We start from the raw sequence: 17,519 nt of genomic DNA, 5'->3' as shown, positions 1-17,519 counted from the left end.
TGGGGTAGGACCCATTCCTATGCTCCCGACAGAGAAACTGAAGTGGTCATGTGCTCCCTGGTGACAGGTGTGGAGGGAGGGCATGGAGGTCACCACACTGGCCAAGTGGTTGAGGATCTGAAGCCTGGGGAGTAAAGAGTGTCAGAGGCAGCTTCATATCAACTGGAGCTCAAGGGTACAAGTTCCCAGAACCCTTGTGGGGAGAGAGATCCCAGAGGGAGAGCCCTGGGCCCTGGGGAGGACTGAGGCTGGGCCCTCTGTGGATTACCTGTGGTCCCTCTATCTTAGTGAGTGAAGACACTCCCTTTTTTTTTTTTTTGGTACTAGGGATTGAACCCAGAGGTGCTCAACCACTGAGCCACATCCTCAGCCCTTTTTAATGTCTTTTTTATTTAGAGACAGGGTCTCACTGAGTTGCTTAGGGCCTCACTAAATTGCTGAGGCTGGTTTTGAACTCATTCCTCCTGTCTCAGCCTCCTGAGCTGCTGGGGTTACAGGTGTCAACCACCACACCCAGCTCAGTGCAGGTCTTGATAGGATTTTCCATTTTATTGTACTGACTATTCACAATAGTTTTATAAAGCAAGAGAGTCAGAACCATTGTTTTTATAAGGAGAACATTTTTATTTCTGATTTAATTCATAGCAGGGGATAAAGGTCACTCAGCTAGTTTAAGAGGGTCACTCTTGGTGGAACTGGCGGGGTTGGAGACCTCACACTGATACTCCCCGGCATCCTCCTGTCTGACGGGGTCTATGCTGAGGGTCCTGTGGTCCGGGACAGCTGCATCCTGTCTGTGAGCTGCAGAGTCTGGTTACTGAAGATCCACGTGATGGAGATTCCAGTGTCACCTGAGAGGCAGGTCATGGCCACAGGGCCCTCTTCTGTGATGCTGACATTGCTGGCCAGGATGGAAGGCTTTGTCACAGACTCTGTGAGTAAACTGAGGAGAGGACCCACTGATAGTGGGCCTGCGGCCTGGGGCCTGGGCCAGGCTCTTTGCTCAGAGACCTCAGGCAGCTCTGGTGCCCACAGTGAGCTGTGTAAGGTTGGCCAGACAGTGGCCCTGACCCTCTGCAGAGGTTGAGTGTCTTTGTTCAGGTGATTATCTGTAAGGAGAGGGCAGCCCCTCTTTCTGATCCCAGATCAACCAGGGTGACTCATGTCCGGACCCCTGAACATCTTTGTAGAATCTGCACCAGGACCCTCTTCTCAGTCCATGTGCCCAGCAACCTCATCATCAGGTAGATTTTTTTTCCTATAAACTCCTGTTTGACCTTTTTGTGATTTTCTCAGGTCCTGTTCCTTATTTGAATTGGGGTGTATTTTGAGGAGATCCGGTTTGGCAGCCCTATCCATCTCTGGGGCCAGGAAAGTTTTACATGAAATACAATGGCATTTACTTTTTCTAAAATAATCTGTTCGAGAACAAAGATGGCCCAGAATAGTCTCATGATGGCAGAGTTGGAGAAGTTCCAATCTAAAGGATTTCTCCACCTAAGAGGACTTTGACTTCCTGGCCTGTGGATTGAATGTCACGATGAAGGAACTCTTTAGTGGGAAATAGTCATAGTTTGAACAAAAGACTGGCACTCTTAGGAAGAGATGGAAATCACCTTCATGTAATAAAAGCCACATGTGAAAATCTCACGTAATACTCAGTGGGGAAATACTGAGAGTCTTGACACTAAGACCAGGAACAAGACAAAGCCGTCCCTTGTGTTTCACCACTTCTCTTCAATGTAACTGTGGAACAAATCGACAAAGAAAACAAAGCCATTTTAATTGATGGGAAGAAAATAATCTTTGTACACAGGTCACATAATGTAGGTGGGGTTTGGGCATCTCTGCTCTGCAGACCACAGAGAGAAGATTGCCCTGTGGTACCTTTGGTTCCTGCAAAGGTGTCTTTCCACCTGAGCTGGCCTCTCACCTCCCACCAACCTGAGTCCTGAAGAACCAGGCAGGAGTGGGTATCCTGGGCAGATGCAGGAGGATCTGAGGGCTCAGAGGATGTGGGGCTGCCTGGGCTGTGTCTGGGAGAAGCACAGAGTTTCTGACATGTGACTTTAGTTGCAGTATTTGGTCATGGACAGACCTGGCACAGGAAGTCAGAGCCCCTGCACCTCCTGATCCTCACTGACTGGCTGCCTACCTGGCCTTGAATCGTGGTGCTGAGTCCCTCCAACTGCACAGACTCCCCTGCGTAGCCTTTTCAAAGCTGTCCTAGAGGTGGGTCATGATGGAGACCAGGAGTTAAAGGAGAAATAGCACATGGGACACCAGGCACAGGTCTGGAAGTCTGGTAAATACCAAGGCCACAGGACCTTGAGCGGGGGCAGTTCTACCTAGGCTTTGAATAGTGGCTGACCCATGAAAAATAGAGCAGACTCCAAGGAATGTTCTAGAAAGAGAGAGGGGGCAGGCAGGCAACACTGGCTGGCTTTGGAGCAGAACCATGTTCTCTGTCCTTGGTCTTTAATGTCCCTTCTCTCATTGCAGAGTATTGTGGGGCTGCCAATGCCTCACCAGGGTAATTTTTCCTGCTTGGGGAGAATAAGCCACTTGAGAAAATAAACTCTGAAGTAAAGTGAAGAAATAGAAGCAAAGTTTAAAAATAGGTTTTAAAAGTAGAGTGCCTGATAGGATCTTCTAGTCCTTGTAGGAGCTGGAACAGAACTATTGAAAAATGGTTCTGATGATTTATTTAAGGGGGCACATCAAAGGCAGGGATAAGGTTTCAGGGTTGGAGTCTTGCTTCATGGTGTCTTGCAGTCAACAGGCTGATTGGCATCTTGGCATGCTACATCCATCTCTGAGAGGCTGTGTGGCTACAGCAGGTGTACCCATCTCTGGTGCTGTGTGGGACCTGGCAGAAGTGAACAGGACTCACATATATCTGGGTGATCTTACCAGCTGGATTGCCCCTGGAAGTTCCCAAATACCAGATTTTCCTACTCAGTGGCCTTCCATGCCTATTTAGTCCACAGATGGCTCTCAACAGTGGAGGGCAGGTGAGGACCTTGTGGATCTTGCCTGAAATATAGGGGAATGTTTTCAGACACAGAAGAATGAACCGATGGAAATCTGGCCCTGATGGGCCACATGTGTTTGTCAGATATGGGACAGAAATTTGAGGAGCAGCTAAATTTTTTTCCATATGTGAAAATTATTATCAATACCCAAGAGTCTGACTTATTGGAAGGATATTTCTCTAGAAAATAGCAAAAGCTTCAAGGCCTGGGTCTTGGCCCCTGAGAGGAACATGGAATTTATACAATGGTCAGGAATCTGCATCCCGATCCTAGTCTTTGAAGGGATTGTGGATCATTGGCTTATTCCTATCTCCAGCAGCTATTGAAGTTGGTGACATTTGGACCTTGTGCTGAGTGCAGGGTGTAGAGTAGGCAGTGAGAAAGCAAAGTTCTCTCCTTTATACTATGAAGCTGTGGTGGCCTACTAAGAAATGATCAAGAAAGGATCAAGGACTGGTCTTGGGGTCCATGGCCACCTAATAAGGGCTCAAGTGTGGAGGGGAGGGTGGAGCTGTGGCTGCACCCAGACCTGGTATGACTCTGACCTGCCAGTCTTGGTCTATGTGACTCTAATTCAGTGACTTGAGTCCTGTGCCCAAGTTTTCCCTCAATAAGGTAGGATAAATGATATTTGACTTCAGATTGTCTTTGAGTTGGCCTTAAAATATTCATAGCACCTGACTTAAATAGATAATAATAATAATAGATTTCATTTATTTCACAAATAAATGAAATCTATTATTATGAGATTCCAAGAGAGAGGGTTCCTGTGCATGATCTTACAAAAGAGCCTGTCAGGGCAACCTCTTGCCTCTGCTCATCCCCCTAGAGATGCTGACCTCTCCAGAGCATCCCCTAAGTCCCCTAGGTCAGTCTTCTAGTGGCTGAGAAGACTCGCCATTGCTTTTGCTCAGGTGTGGCTCTTGGGGCTGAGCCCTGGCTGGTAATCAGCTCCAGTAATCCTGGGACTCTGTAAGATGTAAATGGTTGCCCCTCATCAGCTCTGTCCAGGAGGTCCTGGCCCCCAGGACCTGGAGTCAGGAGCCTGGAATAGAGAGGCCTGGGTCAGGAACTTCCCAGAACTACGCTTCTCTGTGAGGGCCACAGGCAGCCCCTCAGGGGATTAACTCAGCACTGACTCAGTCTTTCTCAGAGCCATGTCCATGGGGAGAGGCCAGGGAGGCTGGACTGAGATTGAGCTTCACCTGCGGAGTCACCTGGCAGCCTGTCGACTCTGCAGCAAGTGTCTGCAGGCTGGATTCAGAGAGAAGAATCCAATCTATTGAAGTTTGTCTCCACTGTGTGTGTCCTGCACTAAAAGCTCAAACCGCAGCAAAGGCACACAACATAGAGGAAGAAGTAGGCCCAAACTGACAGTCTTGTGTGTGTGTGTGTGTAGTGAAATCAACCCCAGCCCACCCCCAGGGGTCACAGAAAACCACTCACAGTATGCATAGAACTTCCAGATGCTTCCATAGAGAGTCATTCACGATATACACAGATGTGTCCAGATGCTTTTTCAGCCTGAAGATCGCTACTTATGGTTTGCAGAGTGTAGAATCCTGTGTCCTCCAAGGTGACCTTCTGGAACAGCAGAGATCCATTGGGGTATACCGTCTCTCGACCACTGTAGGCAGGCCCTGGGATAATTCCTTGAGTGGCTGTTAGGTATATCGAGATTTGATGGCTGTCAATGCCCCTTTCCCCTTTGTACCAGGTGTAGCCTTTGACGTTCTCTGACACATTGTGGGCAAGTAGAAGAACATCGGTCCCTTCGGCAGCAGTGAAGGGCACAGATTCAATAGCAAGTTGGGCAGTGGTGGGAAGGTTCCAGAAGGTTAAAGGTGAGACCAGAACTGAGGGGAGAGAAATCCATCAGTTTTTGGTGGGAAAATGGAGCTCTGGGTCCTTAGCAGGTGTCTTCATCCCTCAGCCTCGGAACCTGGAGTGAGTGAGAGTGTGTGTGTGTGTGTGTGTGTGTGTGTGTATCAAGGTCAGCAGTGTGACTCATTTCTTAAGCACCCCTGAACTTGTCATTTCCTTTGGAATGGTATTCCTGGGTGTCTGCAAGGCTGGCCCCTCAGTGCCTGCAGATCCCTGCTCACCCTCAGGCTGTCCTGGGCACCGGCCTCCCCTGACCATCTCCTTGCAGACCCTGGGTCTTCCCTTTTGACATTTCCCAGCTCTCTGCCCTGTGTGCCTCTTTTCAGCCCCTCCTCCATCTCTTTGCTGGCCTGTCTTCCTGCCCACTGGAAGGAGACTCCATGACACGGGAACTAATCTGATTTTGTTGTGGCCCTGGTGCCTGGAACAGGCTCAGACACCTAAGCAGTATCCCAGCCCTGAGTGTCCAGGTGTCTGCCAGTCTCTGAGGTTGGTGCCTACAGACAGTGTTCGTGCCCTGACACAGTTGTTAGTATCAATTTTCAAAATATATTGGCCAGTGATGATTGAATTGGGAAAGAATAATAGAACTTATTTTCCCCCTTCGTCAGTTCCGGGTGACAGAGTTTCCCGTTGCTGGGGCTTCTGTTCTGCTGTTTTGTTCTCTAACCTCAGGCTCCAAACAGAAGCCCGTGTCCCTGTGAGGTTCTCGTCCTCCCCAGGAGACCTGGGCCAGTCTCTGCTCCTGTCTTCCCTCCTACACCCAGGGAATCATCTCTTTACCTGCCAGCAGAAGCCCCTGCCAGGGGACATGTCCTCTGTGGGGAGAGGCTGAGGGGGGCTCCATGGTCTCTGCTGCCTGCTCTGTCCTCCCTGTGTGGCAAAGAACCGGGTTTCCAGACCTGTTCCCAAGCAGGCTGCTCAGGCCACTCAGCTCTGCTGTCCTCTCTGGCTGAGCCTCCTCCCAGGGCAGGAGCACTTCCCAGGGTCACATGGGCTGGGGGTGGGACTCTGTCTAGGAAGCCTCTCTGTCCCCTCCCTGGTGAAGGCGATCCCCCACTCACTGTCTTGACAGGGTCACAGTGAGGATGAATGCTGGCAAAGCCACGCTGGTTGGTGGGAAACCGAAACCATGAGACCCTTTTTTATGTAATTGGGACTTTGCATTTTCATGCTTATGTTCCTGACAGGAAGCATGAGTATGTTAAATGCCAAACAAATTAAATTTCAGATGGCTAGAACATAACAGGTAGTTCTTGGAGGCTGTTCTACTACCCCTCAGCATATCAAGGACGAAGTAGAAGGCTGTTCTTCTATCTCAGTACATTGAGGACAAATCTGATAATGGACAACAATCATCCTCTGAAAGGTCATGAGAATTTTAGGCACCACATTGATTATATCAACTAGAACCCAAGCCCATATTTCCGGCCTCTTAGAAAATCTAATCATTATGCTTATTTCACAAAGTTCACCACATGTAGTCTCATTTTTGATTAAGGAAAGTTATATTATACACTTAGGAAAGTTAAAACATATAAAGATATATTCTTCTCTTTTTATAAACCCTTTCTTACTTTACATAGGGATATATGATGAGCATAGTTAATATTGGTGGAAAGTGGATTGATGTTTAGAACTTACTTTCTATTGAGAAAGATTATAAAGATATGAGAACTAGTGCACCTTGACTGAGGAACAAAGAAACTCTTTGAGAAAGCAGCTCAACCAGTTTTATGAGAATAAATTTAGGAATTAATTAAAACAGCTTTATAAGACACAGTTTTAGAATAATGTTAGAAATATTATTTTATTTAGATTCTTAAGTTTAGAAATTCTTAAGTTTGTAGTTGTATAGGTTTCTGATATGTTTTAAGAATGATTTATAAACTTTAGGATGTTTTAAGTATAAGATTTAAGGGGACTTTTTTAGATGGGAATTTTAGATTAGAAATAAAGTACAAGTGTACTTTAGGTTAATGATTGGTTAGGAGACTTAGAGTCTGGTTATGTAGTTTGGCATTAGTTAATAAGAAAATAGCATATCTTGGGAAAAATAGTAAATCTTGGGAAAATCTGAAAAATGTAAATTAGTGACGTATTTTATTAATGATTCTGTACTTTTAATAATTACATAACTGAAAGTCATATCCTGGAAAAATGTAAATTAATGTTACATTTTTTGTACCCCCAATCATGGTTAAGGAAATGTCATGTCTTGGCAGAGTTTTAAATTATATAATCAATGACGTATTCTGAATCTATAATGATGAGAAAAATTGTAATAAAAGGTGACCCAGAGAAAGCTGCATTCGCTCTCTCTCTGGAGATTGCTCCAACGGAACGACTCCTGTCTCATCTTTTCGCCGACGCCACTCATCCTTCAGGACTCCCTGGACCCCGCTAGGGCACGACCCGGCACCTCCCCTTTCAGTGTTGCCTCTTCAAGTGTCAGTACCCCAGACCCCAGACCACACTTGAAGAAGCAAGGCTGATGGAGATCTTGTCCCCTGAGAGAAACCCTGGCTCAACCTGACCTGACTTCTGCTGTGCCATGGCCTTGGGACTGTGAACACCACACAGGGGACCCCTGGGGTCCCTAATGGTGGTTGATTTTCTCTGTGACACAGAAAAAACCTATTTGCATATGTCCATCTTTGCAGTATTCCCAGTCGCTCTGGGAAGGTAAATGAGCTTCCAGCAAAGGGGGTCACACAGATGACTTTGGGGGTTAGAATGGGGCCTCCTAGTGATGACCGGAGAGGGGGGCTTAGCCACATGTGGATCTACTTGTGGACTCTATTCTGTTCCATTGATCCTTTTGATAATTTTTATACCAGTGTCACACTCTCTTGATTATTATAGCTTTATAATAAGTCTTGAAGTGACATAATTTAGTCTTCCAAATTATTTGTTATTTCAGAGTTGTCTTGGTCCTTTGTATTGCCAGGAGAATGTTATAATTAGCTTGTCAATTTCTTTCTTTATTTTTAAAGGCTCCTGGGGCATGGATAGGGATTGCATCAAATCTATAGACCAATTTGGGGACTATTGGCATCTCAGTGTTAGGGGACAGACAGATGAGGAGGACGGTGGATAGTGGTTCTTTTCCACACAGGGAGGACAGAGCAGGCAGCAGAGACCATGGAGCCCCCTCAGCCTCTCCCCACAGAGGACATGTCCCCTGGCAGGGGCTTCTGCTGGCAGGTAAAGAGATGATTCCCTGGGAGTAGGAGGGAAGACAGGAGCAGAGACTGGCCGAGGTCTCTTGGGGAGGACGAGGACCTCACAGGGACACGGGCTTCTGTTTGGAACCTGAGGAGAGAGAACAAAACAGCAGAACAGAAGCCCCAGCAACAGGAAACTCTGTCACCCGGAACTGACGAAGGGGGAAAATAAGTTCTATTATTCTTTCCCAATTCAATCATCACTGGCCAATATATTTTGAAAATTGATACTAACAACTGTGTCAGGGCATGAACACTGTCTGTAGGCACCAACCTCAGGGAATAGTTCTGTAAATTGGGCCCACTCTGCTGACCCCCACATGCTTTCTTTTCCCAGAAGCAATTTCCCTGCAGTCCTGCCTAAGTGGACAGGCTATGTCACATTCCTCAGCAAGCTACCTGCTATCTGCTGGAGAAACGCAGGCCTGAAAAAATGTCCAGAAGAGGAACCCAAGTTACACTGAAGGGGGAGATTTTTGTGACCCTTTCCACAGACCAGATCCCCAGAATCAGGGAGATAAGGATAATTCCTCTTAATCATGAAGTCTGTAAGATTCATGATTAAGAATCCAATTAGAACTGGTCAGCATAGGCCAAGGTGACCTAGAGTTGTTATGGCAATGGGGACTTGAAAGTCTGATGTCATCTTGATGTCAGACACTTGAGGTGAACATGGGCAGGACTCTATGGGTCCCCCATAAAACTGGAGGCACCTTGTCCCTCTCCTCTCTAAGAGGACACTCTCTCCCTTGAGAGTGTCCCCTTTCCCTTTTTCTATCCCTTCCATAACTCATGCCTGTTACTCTGAGCAACATGTCTGAGATCTTTCACTCTTGATTACAAGAATCGGGGTTAAAGGGGGGGTCTTCACGCTGCCTCAGTTTCTCGGAAGGCCTCAGTTCCGTAACACCATGAGCAAGGTATAATCCTCCCAAGTATAATTCCTCTCAGCTTTTCATCAGTGTTTTGCAGTTTTCAGTACCCAGGTTTTGGACATATTTTTAAAATGAGATTTATCCCTGTACATTTCATTTATTTTTTATAATTTTTTTAAGTGAAAGAGGAGAAAGGAGAGAGAGAGAGAGAGAGAGAATCTTTTTTAAAAAAATATTTATTTTTTAGGTATAGATGGACACAACACAATGCTTTTATTTTTATGTGGTGCTGAGAATCGAACACGGGTCCTGCCCATGCTAGGCGAGCGCTCTACCGCTGAGCCACAATCCCAGCCCACATTTCATTTTTTTTTTAATGATAAAGGTGGAGAATTTATAATCTGAAAATCTGACATCAGAAATGCTTCAGAGTCTGAAACTTTTTGAACACTAGCTTTTCAAATTTCAGTTGTTGGGGCATTTCGAAATCTGATTTTCTAATTGGAGATGCTCAATTGGCAAAGTGTAAGCAAATATTTAAAAATCTAAAAAATTGCAAAATCTGAAAGCATTTTATAAGGGACATTCAACCTGTATTGTATAATATGATGAGTTAAGGTCTTGTCTTACTTGTAATGATATTGTATTCATGATATAATATTGCTTTTAAACTTTCTGATTATTTGTTACTAGTGTAGAAACACATTGATTCTTGTATACTGATCTTGTATTCTGCTACCTCACTACACCTATCAATTTGAATAGTTTTTTTTTAAACAATTTTGTAGGATTTTCTGTCATGTTTGAAAAGAAAGAAACGTCTACTCTTTCCTTTCTAATCTGGATGCTTTTACATTTTCTCCTTGGCTTTTTGCCCTGGTAAGTACTGCACTGATGAGAACTGTAAATGGTCCAAACACAACTGGACAAGAGCCATGCTCCTGACTGTATTAGAAAGCTTCCCATTTCACACCATCCAGTATGGTGCCATCTGTGGGGTCTCTGTAGATGTTTTTCATTAAGTGAATTCCTTTTTGTTGAGAGTTTTTGTTTTATCAGAAATTAATTTGAATTTAGTCAAATGCTTTTTCTGCTTATATTGAGATAATCACATAGTCTTTTGAAAGACCATGTGATTCTCTCTCTCTCTCTCTCTCTCTCTATATATATATATATATATATATATATGGCTAAGGATTGAACCCAGCGCCTCGCTCGTGCTAGGTGAGTGCTCTACCACAACCCCAGTCCCTAGTCTTTCTTTTGTACTTTGTTAATATGGTAAATTTACATTGGTTGATTCCCTAAAGTTAAACCAATTTTGAGTGCCTGGGGTAATCTCCAAATGGCCATGAGGTCGTATCCTTACTGGATTCAATTTTGTTAAGAAATGTTACATCGGGCTGGGGATGTGGCTCAAGCGGTAGCGCGCTCGCCTGGCATGCGTGTGGCTCGGGTTCGAGCCTCAGCACCACATACAAACAAAGATGTTGTGTCCACCGAAAACTAAAAAATAAATATTAAAATTCTCTCTCAAAAAAAAAAAAAAAAAAGAAATGTTACATCTATGAATATGAGGGACATTGGAGAGTAGTTTGTTTGTTTGTTTGTAGAGTCTTTTTCAAGGTCAACATCCAGAAAAGAGAGGTTGATCTTTAGTTTCCACCTCAATTGCTCATTCAGTTTCTCTCTACTTCCTTTATCTCCGTCTCCAATTTTCTTTTGATCCTATTTTTTTTCACTTCTCTCTCTTCCTCTTCCTCCTTTCTCTTCCCTCTTCTCTTCTAATCCATTTCTCCTTAACTTGGCAAATCACATTAGTAGATTTTTTGCAGGGGGTGGGTACCAGGGGTTGAACCCAGTGGGTGCTTTATCACTGAGCAACATCTCCAGCCGCCTACCCGCTTTTATTTCTTTTTCTTTTTGAGACAAGGTCTTGCTAAGTTGTTGTGTCTGGCTTTGAACTTGTGATCCTCCTGCCTCAGCCTCCTGAGCTCCTGGAATTATAGGCATGTGCCACTGGGCCTGGCACATTAGTAGATTTTAAACAGCTTTAAAAATTGGTTCTGGGGCTGGGGATGTGGCTCAAGCGGTAGCGCGCTCGCCTGGCATGCGTGCGGCCCGGGTTCGATCCTCAGCACCACATACAAACAAAGATGTTGTGTCCGCCGATAACTAAAAAATAAAAATATTAAAAATTAAAAAAAAAAATTGGTTCTTTGCTGTCTGAAATTGGCATTAGCCCCAAAATTTATATAAGAAATCAAGTGAGCACTGGGAATGTAGTTCAGTGACAGAACATATGCTCAGCATGCACAAGACCCTGGGTTCAAAAAAAAAATTAAATAAGAATTAAGGTGGTTCATATCTCTGCAAACAAACAAATAAATTCTACATTCCAATACTTTCTTCTTCTAGAGTAGCTCACAGTTTATTTATTTACTTATGCAATGGATAAGTCCATTGCAATAGATTTTTTTTAAATCTTGTAACTTGGTTACACAAATACAATGGAGCAAAAGCCTTTCTTCCTGTAAGAGGAAATCAGACTTGACTAATCCCTAGATTGGTTCAGAAGAAGTCAAATCAGGTGTTGATAAATGCTGATATATTACATATCAGGGTAGAGACAGTAAATAACAGACCATATAGGAGATATTCACAAACTGTAAAGAGGACAAATTATTTGACTCAGAATAGAATTACACCAGAAATTAACCACAGCACTCTCCACCAAAATCTTCCTATTGGAAGGGTTGTGGTAGTGGTAAAGCACTTGTCTAGCATGTGTGAAGCACTGGCTTCGATCCTCATCACCACATAAAAATAAATAAATAAATAAAGGTATTGTGTCCAGTTAGAAATATAAGACATTTTCTTTCTCTCTCTCTCTCTCTCTCCCTCTCTCTCTCTCTCTCTCTCTCATTCTCTCTCTTTCTTTCTGTACTGGGGATTCAACCCAGGGTATTCGAACACTGAGTTTCACCCCAGTCCTTTTTAATTTTTAAATTTTGGATAGCATCTCCCTAAATTGCCCAGTCTGGCCTCAATCTTGTGATCCTCCTGCATCAGCCTCCCCAGTCACTAGGATTACAGGTGTGCATTCTTCTAAATAACTCCTGAGGGAGTGCATTTTAGAATTTAACTAGAGTGTCTATGTTTCACATTTCTTTTCTTTTTTGGGGGAGGGGAGGGTACTGGGGATTGAACTCGGGAGCCACTGAGCCAGATCCCCAGCCCTATTTGGTATTTTATTCAGAGACAGGGTCTCACTTAGCACCTTGCTTTTGCTGAGGCTGGCTTTGAACCCATGATCCTCCCCCCTCAGCCTCCTGAGCCCCTGGGATTACAGGCGTGAGCCACTGTGCCAGGATCACATTTCTTTTTAAATGGAGCCTCTTACAAGCTCTTTAGGAGATTTGCAGTGGAGAACTGCAGGTCTTGGAGAAAATCTATGCCTCCTCCTGCAGAATCTACTCCCCATTAGGAAAGTAGCTCCCGGCTGTTTCTAGGCCCTGTGGAATCTGAATGCCTGACTACGGGACACCAAGGGCCTGTGACTTGAGCTGAACATCACAGTCCAGGTGCTGTCTGAGTGGCCAAACCCTGACACAGGTTGTGCACAGCAGCGTTCATCATTCATGGGAAAGGTCAAGAGGTCAGAGGGCACAGGTAAATGCCTGGCAGGTGGCCCAAACTCCCATGGCACCTGTTCCTCCTGTCTCTCCCTCTACCACATCTGTGGGCTCATGGGAAACTCCTGTGACAATTTCCAGAGCAAAGACCAGTTTTACACTGACACCAAGCACACGTGGACGGTCGCTGCATTGGCTGTCTGTTCAGAGGTGCCTTGAGGGAGGGGCCCACTTGTGTGGATGGAGAGAAGACCTTAGTCCTACTTCTGCATGGATCCAAAGTGGGTCACATGGTCAACGATCTGAAAAGAATAAAAATTTAAAATGGGGACAGGGAGGTATGTGAATGGTCCTCTGAGATGTGCACAGAGTGCTATCCACTCTCTGAGTGCTGAGTGGACAGTGTCAGCATCCGACTGGCCTCCCTGAGCTGTGGACAGATAAAGTGTATCATGGGATGAGGGCTCACTCTAACAATGTCACATTGTTCCTCCTGAGAGGTCTGTCCTGTAACCCACCAGGGATATTTTTCTGGCAGATCTTCCAAAATTAAACAAGAGGAAGAAAGGACCACAAGGTAGATCTCTAGACAACACTCCTGCCACTGCAGAGTTGGCCTGAGGACTGAGATACCGTATCTCCTAGCCTAGCCGGAGGAAAATGACTTCATTTGAAGTCTGAGCCTCATTTGAAAATGGTGATAATTCCTTCCTTGCAGGCAGGTGATTAAGTTTAAAAGGAATATAAAGAAAGTATGTAAGGCCAAGCCAGGCTGACTTGGGTTTAAGACCTGTCTTGTCATTCAGGGGTTATATAACTAAGAAGTAGGGGCTGAGGTTGAGTTGGGTGCTTGTTGTCATCCATCTCTTCTGACATCTTGACCTCCATAATCTTCATATTATCTTTCTTGGGCCATCAAAACAAAGTTGTCACAGACAAGGCAGCTTAAGCAACAGAAATTAATTTTCTCACGGTTCTGGAGGCTGGAAGTCCAAAAACAGAGCATTGGCAGATTTGGTTCTCCTGGGGCTTCTCTTCTTGGCTCACAGATACTGTCTTCTCTCCTTCTCTCCTCATGTCATCTTTCCTCTGTGCACACTTGCCCCAGGTGTTTCCTTGTGTGTTTAAATTTCCTCTTCTTAATGTGGTACATATACACAATAGAATATTACCCAGCCATAAAGAAGAATGAAAGGATAGCATTTGCTGGCAAATGGATAAAACTGGAGGCTATCATGCTAAGTGAAATAAGCCAGTCCTAAAAAACCAAAGGCTGAATGTTCTGATATGCAGATGCTAACTTATAATAAGCAGGGAGGTGGGGAAGGGAAGAACAGAAATTCACTGGATTAGATAAAGGAGAATGAAGGAAAGGGAGGGGGGATGAGAATGGGAAAGACAGTAAATCGGACATAACTTTCCTATGTTCATTTATGAATACACAACCAGTGTAACTGCGCCTCACGTACAACCACAAGAATGGGGAGTTGTCGTCCATGTGTGTATGATATGTCAAAATACATTCTACTGTCATATATAATTAAAAAGAACAGGGCTGGGGATGTGGCTCAAGCGGTAGCGCGCTCGCCTGGCATGCATGCGGCCCGGTTCGATCCTCAGCACCACATACAAACAAAGATGTTGTGTCTGCCAAAAAGCTAAAAAATAAATATCAAAAATTCTCTCTCTCTCCCTATCTCTCTCTCTCTCTCCCTATCTCTCTCTCACCTCTTCTCTTTAAAAAAAAAAAAAAAAAGAACAAATAAAAAAATTTTAAAAACACACACAAAAAATTTCCTTTTCTTATCAGAATACCAGTTTAGATTAAGTTTCATACCAATGTCTCCAAACACAGTCACATTCTAAGTATTGGGGGGTTAGTGCTTCAATGTGTAAATTTGGGGGAGACACAGTTCGATCCTCTCTCCTCCAAAGAGCAGATGGCAACACCCAAAGTCATAATCTCATCAGGGACACAAAGCACGTCTCCCAGAATATCTCTAGTAGTTCCCCAGATCACTCAGAATAAAGCTGGAGTTCTCTGTTCTCTTAGAAAGGACTGTGACAGAATTGAACAGAGAAAAGGGGCATCTTGTCTTCACCTTTGTGATTCAGATATAGGGAGTTAGGGGAATAGAAAGAATTTACCTAAAAGATGTTGGGGAAGCACTTTCATGCTTAACTTCATTTAACTCCTAAAACACCCACGGGGCAAATATTCTACGGAGGTCCCGATGCAATGTACAAAAAGAAATGTATTTCTAAGTGCTTCTGAAGCCATGGTAACTTTGTGAGTCTCTGCAATAGAAAATACTACCACGTGGGGGTATCCAGGGAATGGTCCAACTGTCCATTTCTTGATTCCGGTAATGAGTCGTGGGCACCCACTATGTACCAGGCACCGAGCCCACAGCAAGAAGAACAAAATGAATATCATCATTGACCTCCAGCTGTTTACTTGACAACTAGTATCTAAAAGGCATTCTGAGATGGTTTAGGATTTCTGATCCCAAACCCAATTTCTCATCTCAGTGTGTTCCTGGCGCTTCTCTTTCTCTCATGTCCAATCCTTCAGCAAATCCTCTGAACTCCACTGTCAAAACACACCCCACCACCCACCCTGTCATCGCTTCTCACCTGGGTTCCTGCGGTCACCTCCTCCCCTCCCTGGGTTCCCTTTTCTCAACCCATCAGCTTGGTGGGATGCTGACACAGGAGACCAGCTGGCATCCTTGCTCTGCCCGGAACTTTCTAGTAGTTCCCCAGATCACTCAATACAGCTGGAGTCCTCACGCTGAGGATGTCCTCAGGATGTGGCTTCTCCCTCTCTGACTCCTCCTCCTCTCTCTCTCCCTCACCCTCTGCTCCAGCCCTGCTGGCCTCCTCCGGGTTGCTCATGCAGCCCAGATAGCCCCAGGCAGGCTCCCCCTCCACCTCCAGGTCCACTTTTAACCGTTTAACCTTCGACTTCTCGGGGAGAACTTCCCTGATGACCATCTTTTAAGTTTAATCAAAGAAAAACAAAACAAAGCCAAGCATGCTTTGTTTTATTTTAACCCACTAAGCCACTTTGTTGTTGTTATAATTGTCGGTGCTTTTTGGTTTATGGTGTCTTCCCCATTGATTCACATGTCAGCCCCACTGGGGCTGCGATTTTTTTTCCTTTTTAGTTTTAAAGTTGTATCCCCAGTGTTTAGAAGAGTGACTGGACAGACAGTAGGTGGTTGGTTGGAAATTTTGAATGAATATGCAATTACATATAGTGGTCAAAAGAGAGAAATAGGAGCCTTATAATAATGCATAACTGGGGCTTCTGACTTACACCAATTTTCTTTCCCAAGTTAACCTAGAGCTCACCAAGGGGCAGGAGTGAGAGTTCTAGCAGGGGGACACGACATGGGCAAAGACTAGCGGGTGTAACCTCTTAAAGGTCCATAGCCCTTCCCCTGAGACCAAACACTTAATATATGGGTCTTCTGGGGACACTTATCTAAACCATAGCTAATGAATATCCCCCCAAATTGAAAACTGGAACTCAAATACATGTGCACACACATTTTAGCAGTACAATTAACAATAGCCAAAAGATGGAAAAAGCCTGATTATTTTGTTTATCAACAGCTGAATGGATAATTGTGAGATGCATACCTCTGTCTGCTTATCTGCACACACACACACACACACACACACATAGTGGAATATTATTCAAACATAAAAAAGAATGAAGTCCTGATACATGCTGTAGCATGGATGAACCTCAAAGTCATGCTCAGGCTATTTTGAGATTAATGCTATGGCTATCAATAGCTCATTCCTATGTATATCTCTATAGTATCTTCTTGTAAGAAACACATGGTTTCCCAGTTTGGAGGTATTACAAATAAATCTACTATGTACGTTATGTTTAGGTCTTCATGTGGACATATGCTTTTACTTACTAGGGGAAATATCTGCAAAACATCTCTCCAACAAAGGACTTGTAACTGAAATGCTTATAACTCAGCAATAAGAAGATTACAATAAGAAATGGGCAAAAGATTTGAACAAACACTTCACTGAGAAGATATTGGATGGCAAATAAGTAGAAAAAGATGGTCAACATCATGGGCTGTTAGAAAAATACAGAATGCAAACACAAATAGATGCCACTACTATTAAAATGGCTAAATCAACAAGGTGGCTGTATGAACTGCTAGCAAACACGAGGAGGAACATAAACCCACACTCTGCTGGCAGGAATGTAAAATGGAATAACCACTTTGGAAAACCATCTGGCAGCTACTTTAAAATTCAAACCATGCCACTCGGCAGCTTTATTCCATTGCTACATCAATCTTATTAAGGGAAAATCAAGTGGAATTATCTTGGAAGGTGTTTGCCTGACAAATAGACCTTATTGATGAAGGATAGGTAGGGTAGTGACACTTTCAAGTCAATCTGCTGCGGTTACCGTCCCCAGGTGGCTCTCAGCAAACATGGCTCTATCCATGGTGCTAAGTTCCCTCTCTTTACTGACACGAAGATGGCAGTCCTGGCACTACCAGCATTAAACTTTACCTCTTTCTTCTTCTTTTTCCTGTATGGTGAAAAGATTATAAATCATGTCTCTTCAGGTCTGATGGTGAACGCCTATAATTCCAGCAGCTTTGGAGGCTGAGACAGGAGGATTGCAAGTATGAGACAAGCCTCAGCAATGTAGTGAGACTTTGTCTCAAAATTAACTGGAACTCAAATAGGTGTGCACACACATTTTAGCAGTCCAATTAACAATAGCCAAATAAGGGTTGGAGATGTAGCTCAGTGGTAGAGTCCCCCTGGGTTCAATCTCCAGTATCAATAAAATAACATAAAATAAAATAAAAC

The 17,519-nt window shown here is 44.3% G+C and overlaps 1 protein-coding gene across 5 annotated transcripts; it reads right to left on the bottom strand.

Moving 5' to 3' along the window:
* Window positions 1–600: 600 nt before the first annotated feature.
* On the bottom strand, window positions 601–5,902 carry LOC107151622 (carcinoembryonic antigen-related cell adhesion molecule 3-like). Of its 5 annotated transcripts, none has more exons than XR_007343067.1 (4): window positions 5,703–5,902; window positions 4,482–4,891; window positions 2,914–3,036; window positions 601–1,746 (listed from the first exon to the last, which is right to left on the bottom strand). XR_007343067.1 is itself a non-coding variant. In XM_048790785.1 (3 exons), exons 1-2 carry the CDS (start codon window positions 5,764–5,766, stop codon window positions 4,518–4,520), a joined length of 438 nt encoding a protein of 145 aa, XP_048646742.1. In that variant the 5' UTR covers window positions 5,767–5,902; the 3' UTR covers window positions 601–1,746; window positions 4,482–4,517. The 5 variants fall into 5 exon arrangements, 3 of the variants coding, with proteins under 3 accessions (XP_048646742.1, XP_048646741.1, XP_048646743.1); XR_007343068.1 differs by lacking the exon at window positions 601–1,746 and adding an exon at window positions 2,681–2,869 and having other exon boundaries at window positions 2,959–3,036; XM_048790785.1 differs by lacking the exon at window positions 2,914–3,036.
* Window positions 5,903–17,519: the final 11,617 nt, after the last annotated feature.

Source organism: Marmota marmota, unplaced genomic scaffold (assembly GCF_001458135.2).
Source record: "Marmota marmota marmota unplaced genomic scaffold, marMar, whole genome shotgun sequence".
NCBI lineage: Eukaryota > Metazoa > Chordata > Mammalia > Rodentia > Sciuridae > Marmota > Marmota marmota.
The sequence above is the reverse complement of the archived record's forward strand: the minus strand, read 5'-3'. Positions and strand labels throughout refer to the sequence as shown.

Bases quoted from the DNA above. Each gene is read 5' to 3' on its own strand.
- LOC107151622 (XM_048790785.1), bottom strand. From the start codon at position 5,766: ATGGAGCCCCCCTCAGCCTCTCCCCACAGAGGACATGTCCCCTGGCAG. The intron at 4,892-5,702 runs GTAAAGAGATGA...CTCTCCCCTCAG, and splicing joins GCAGGGGCTTCTGCTGGCAG to TTCTGGTCTCACCTTTAACC.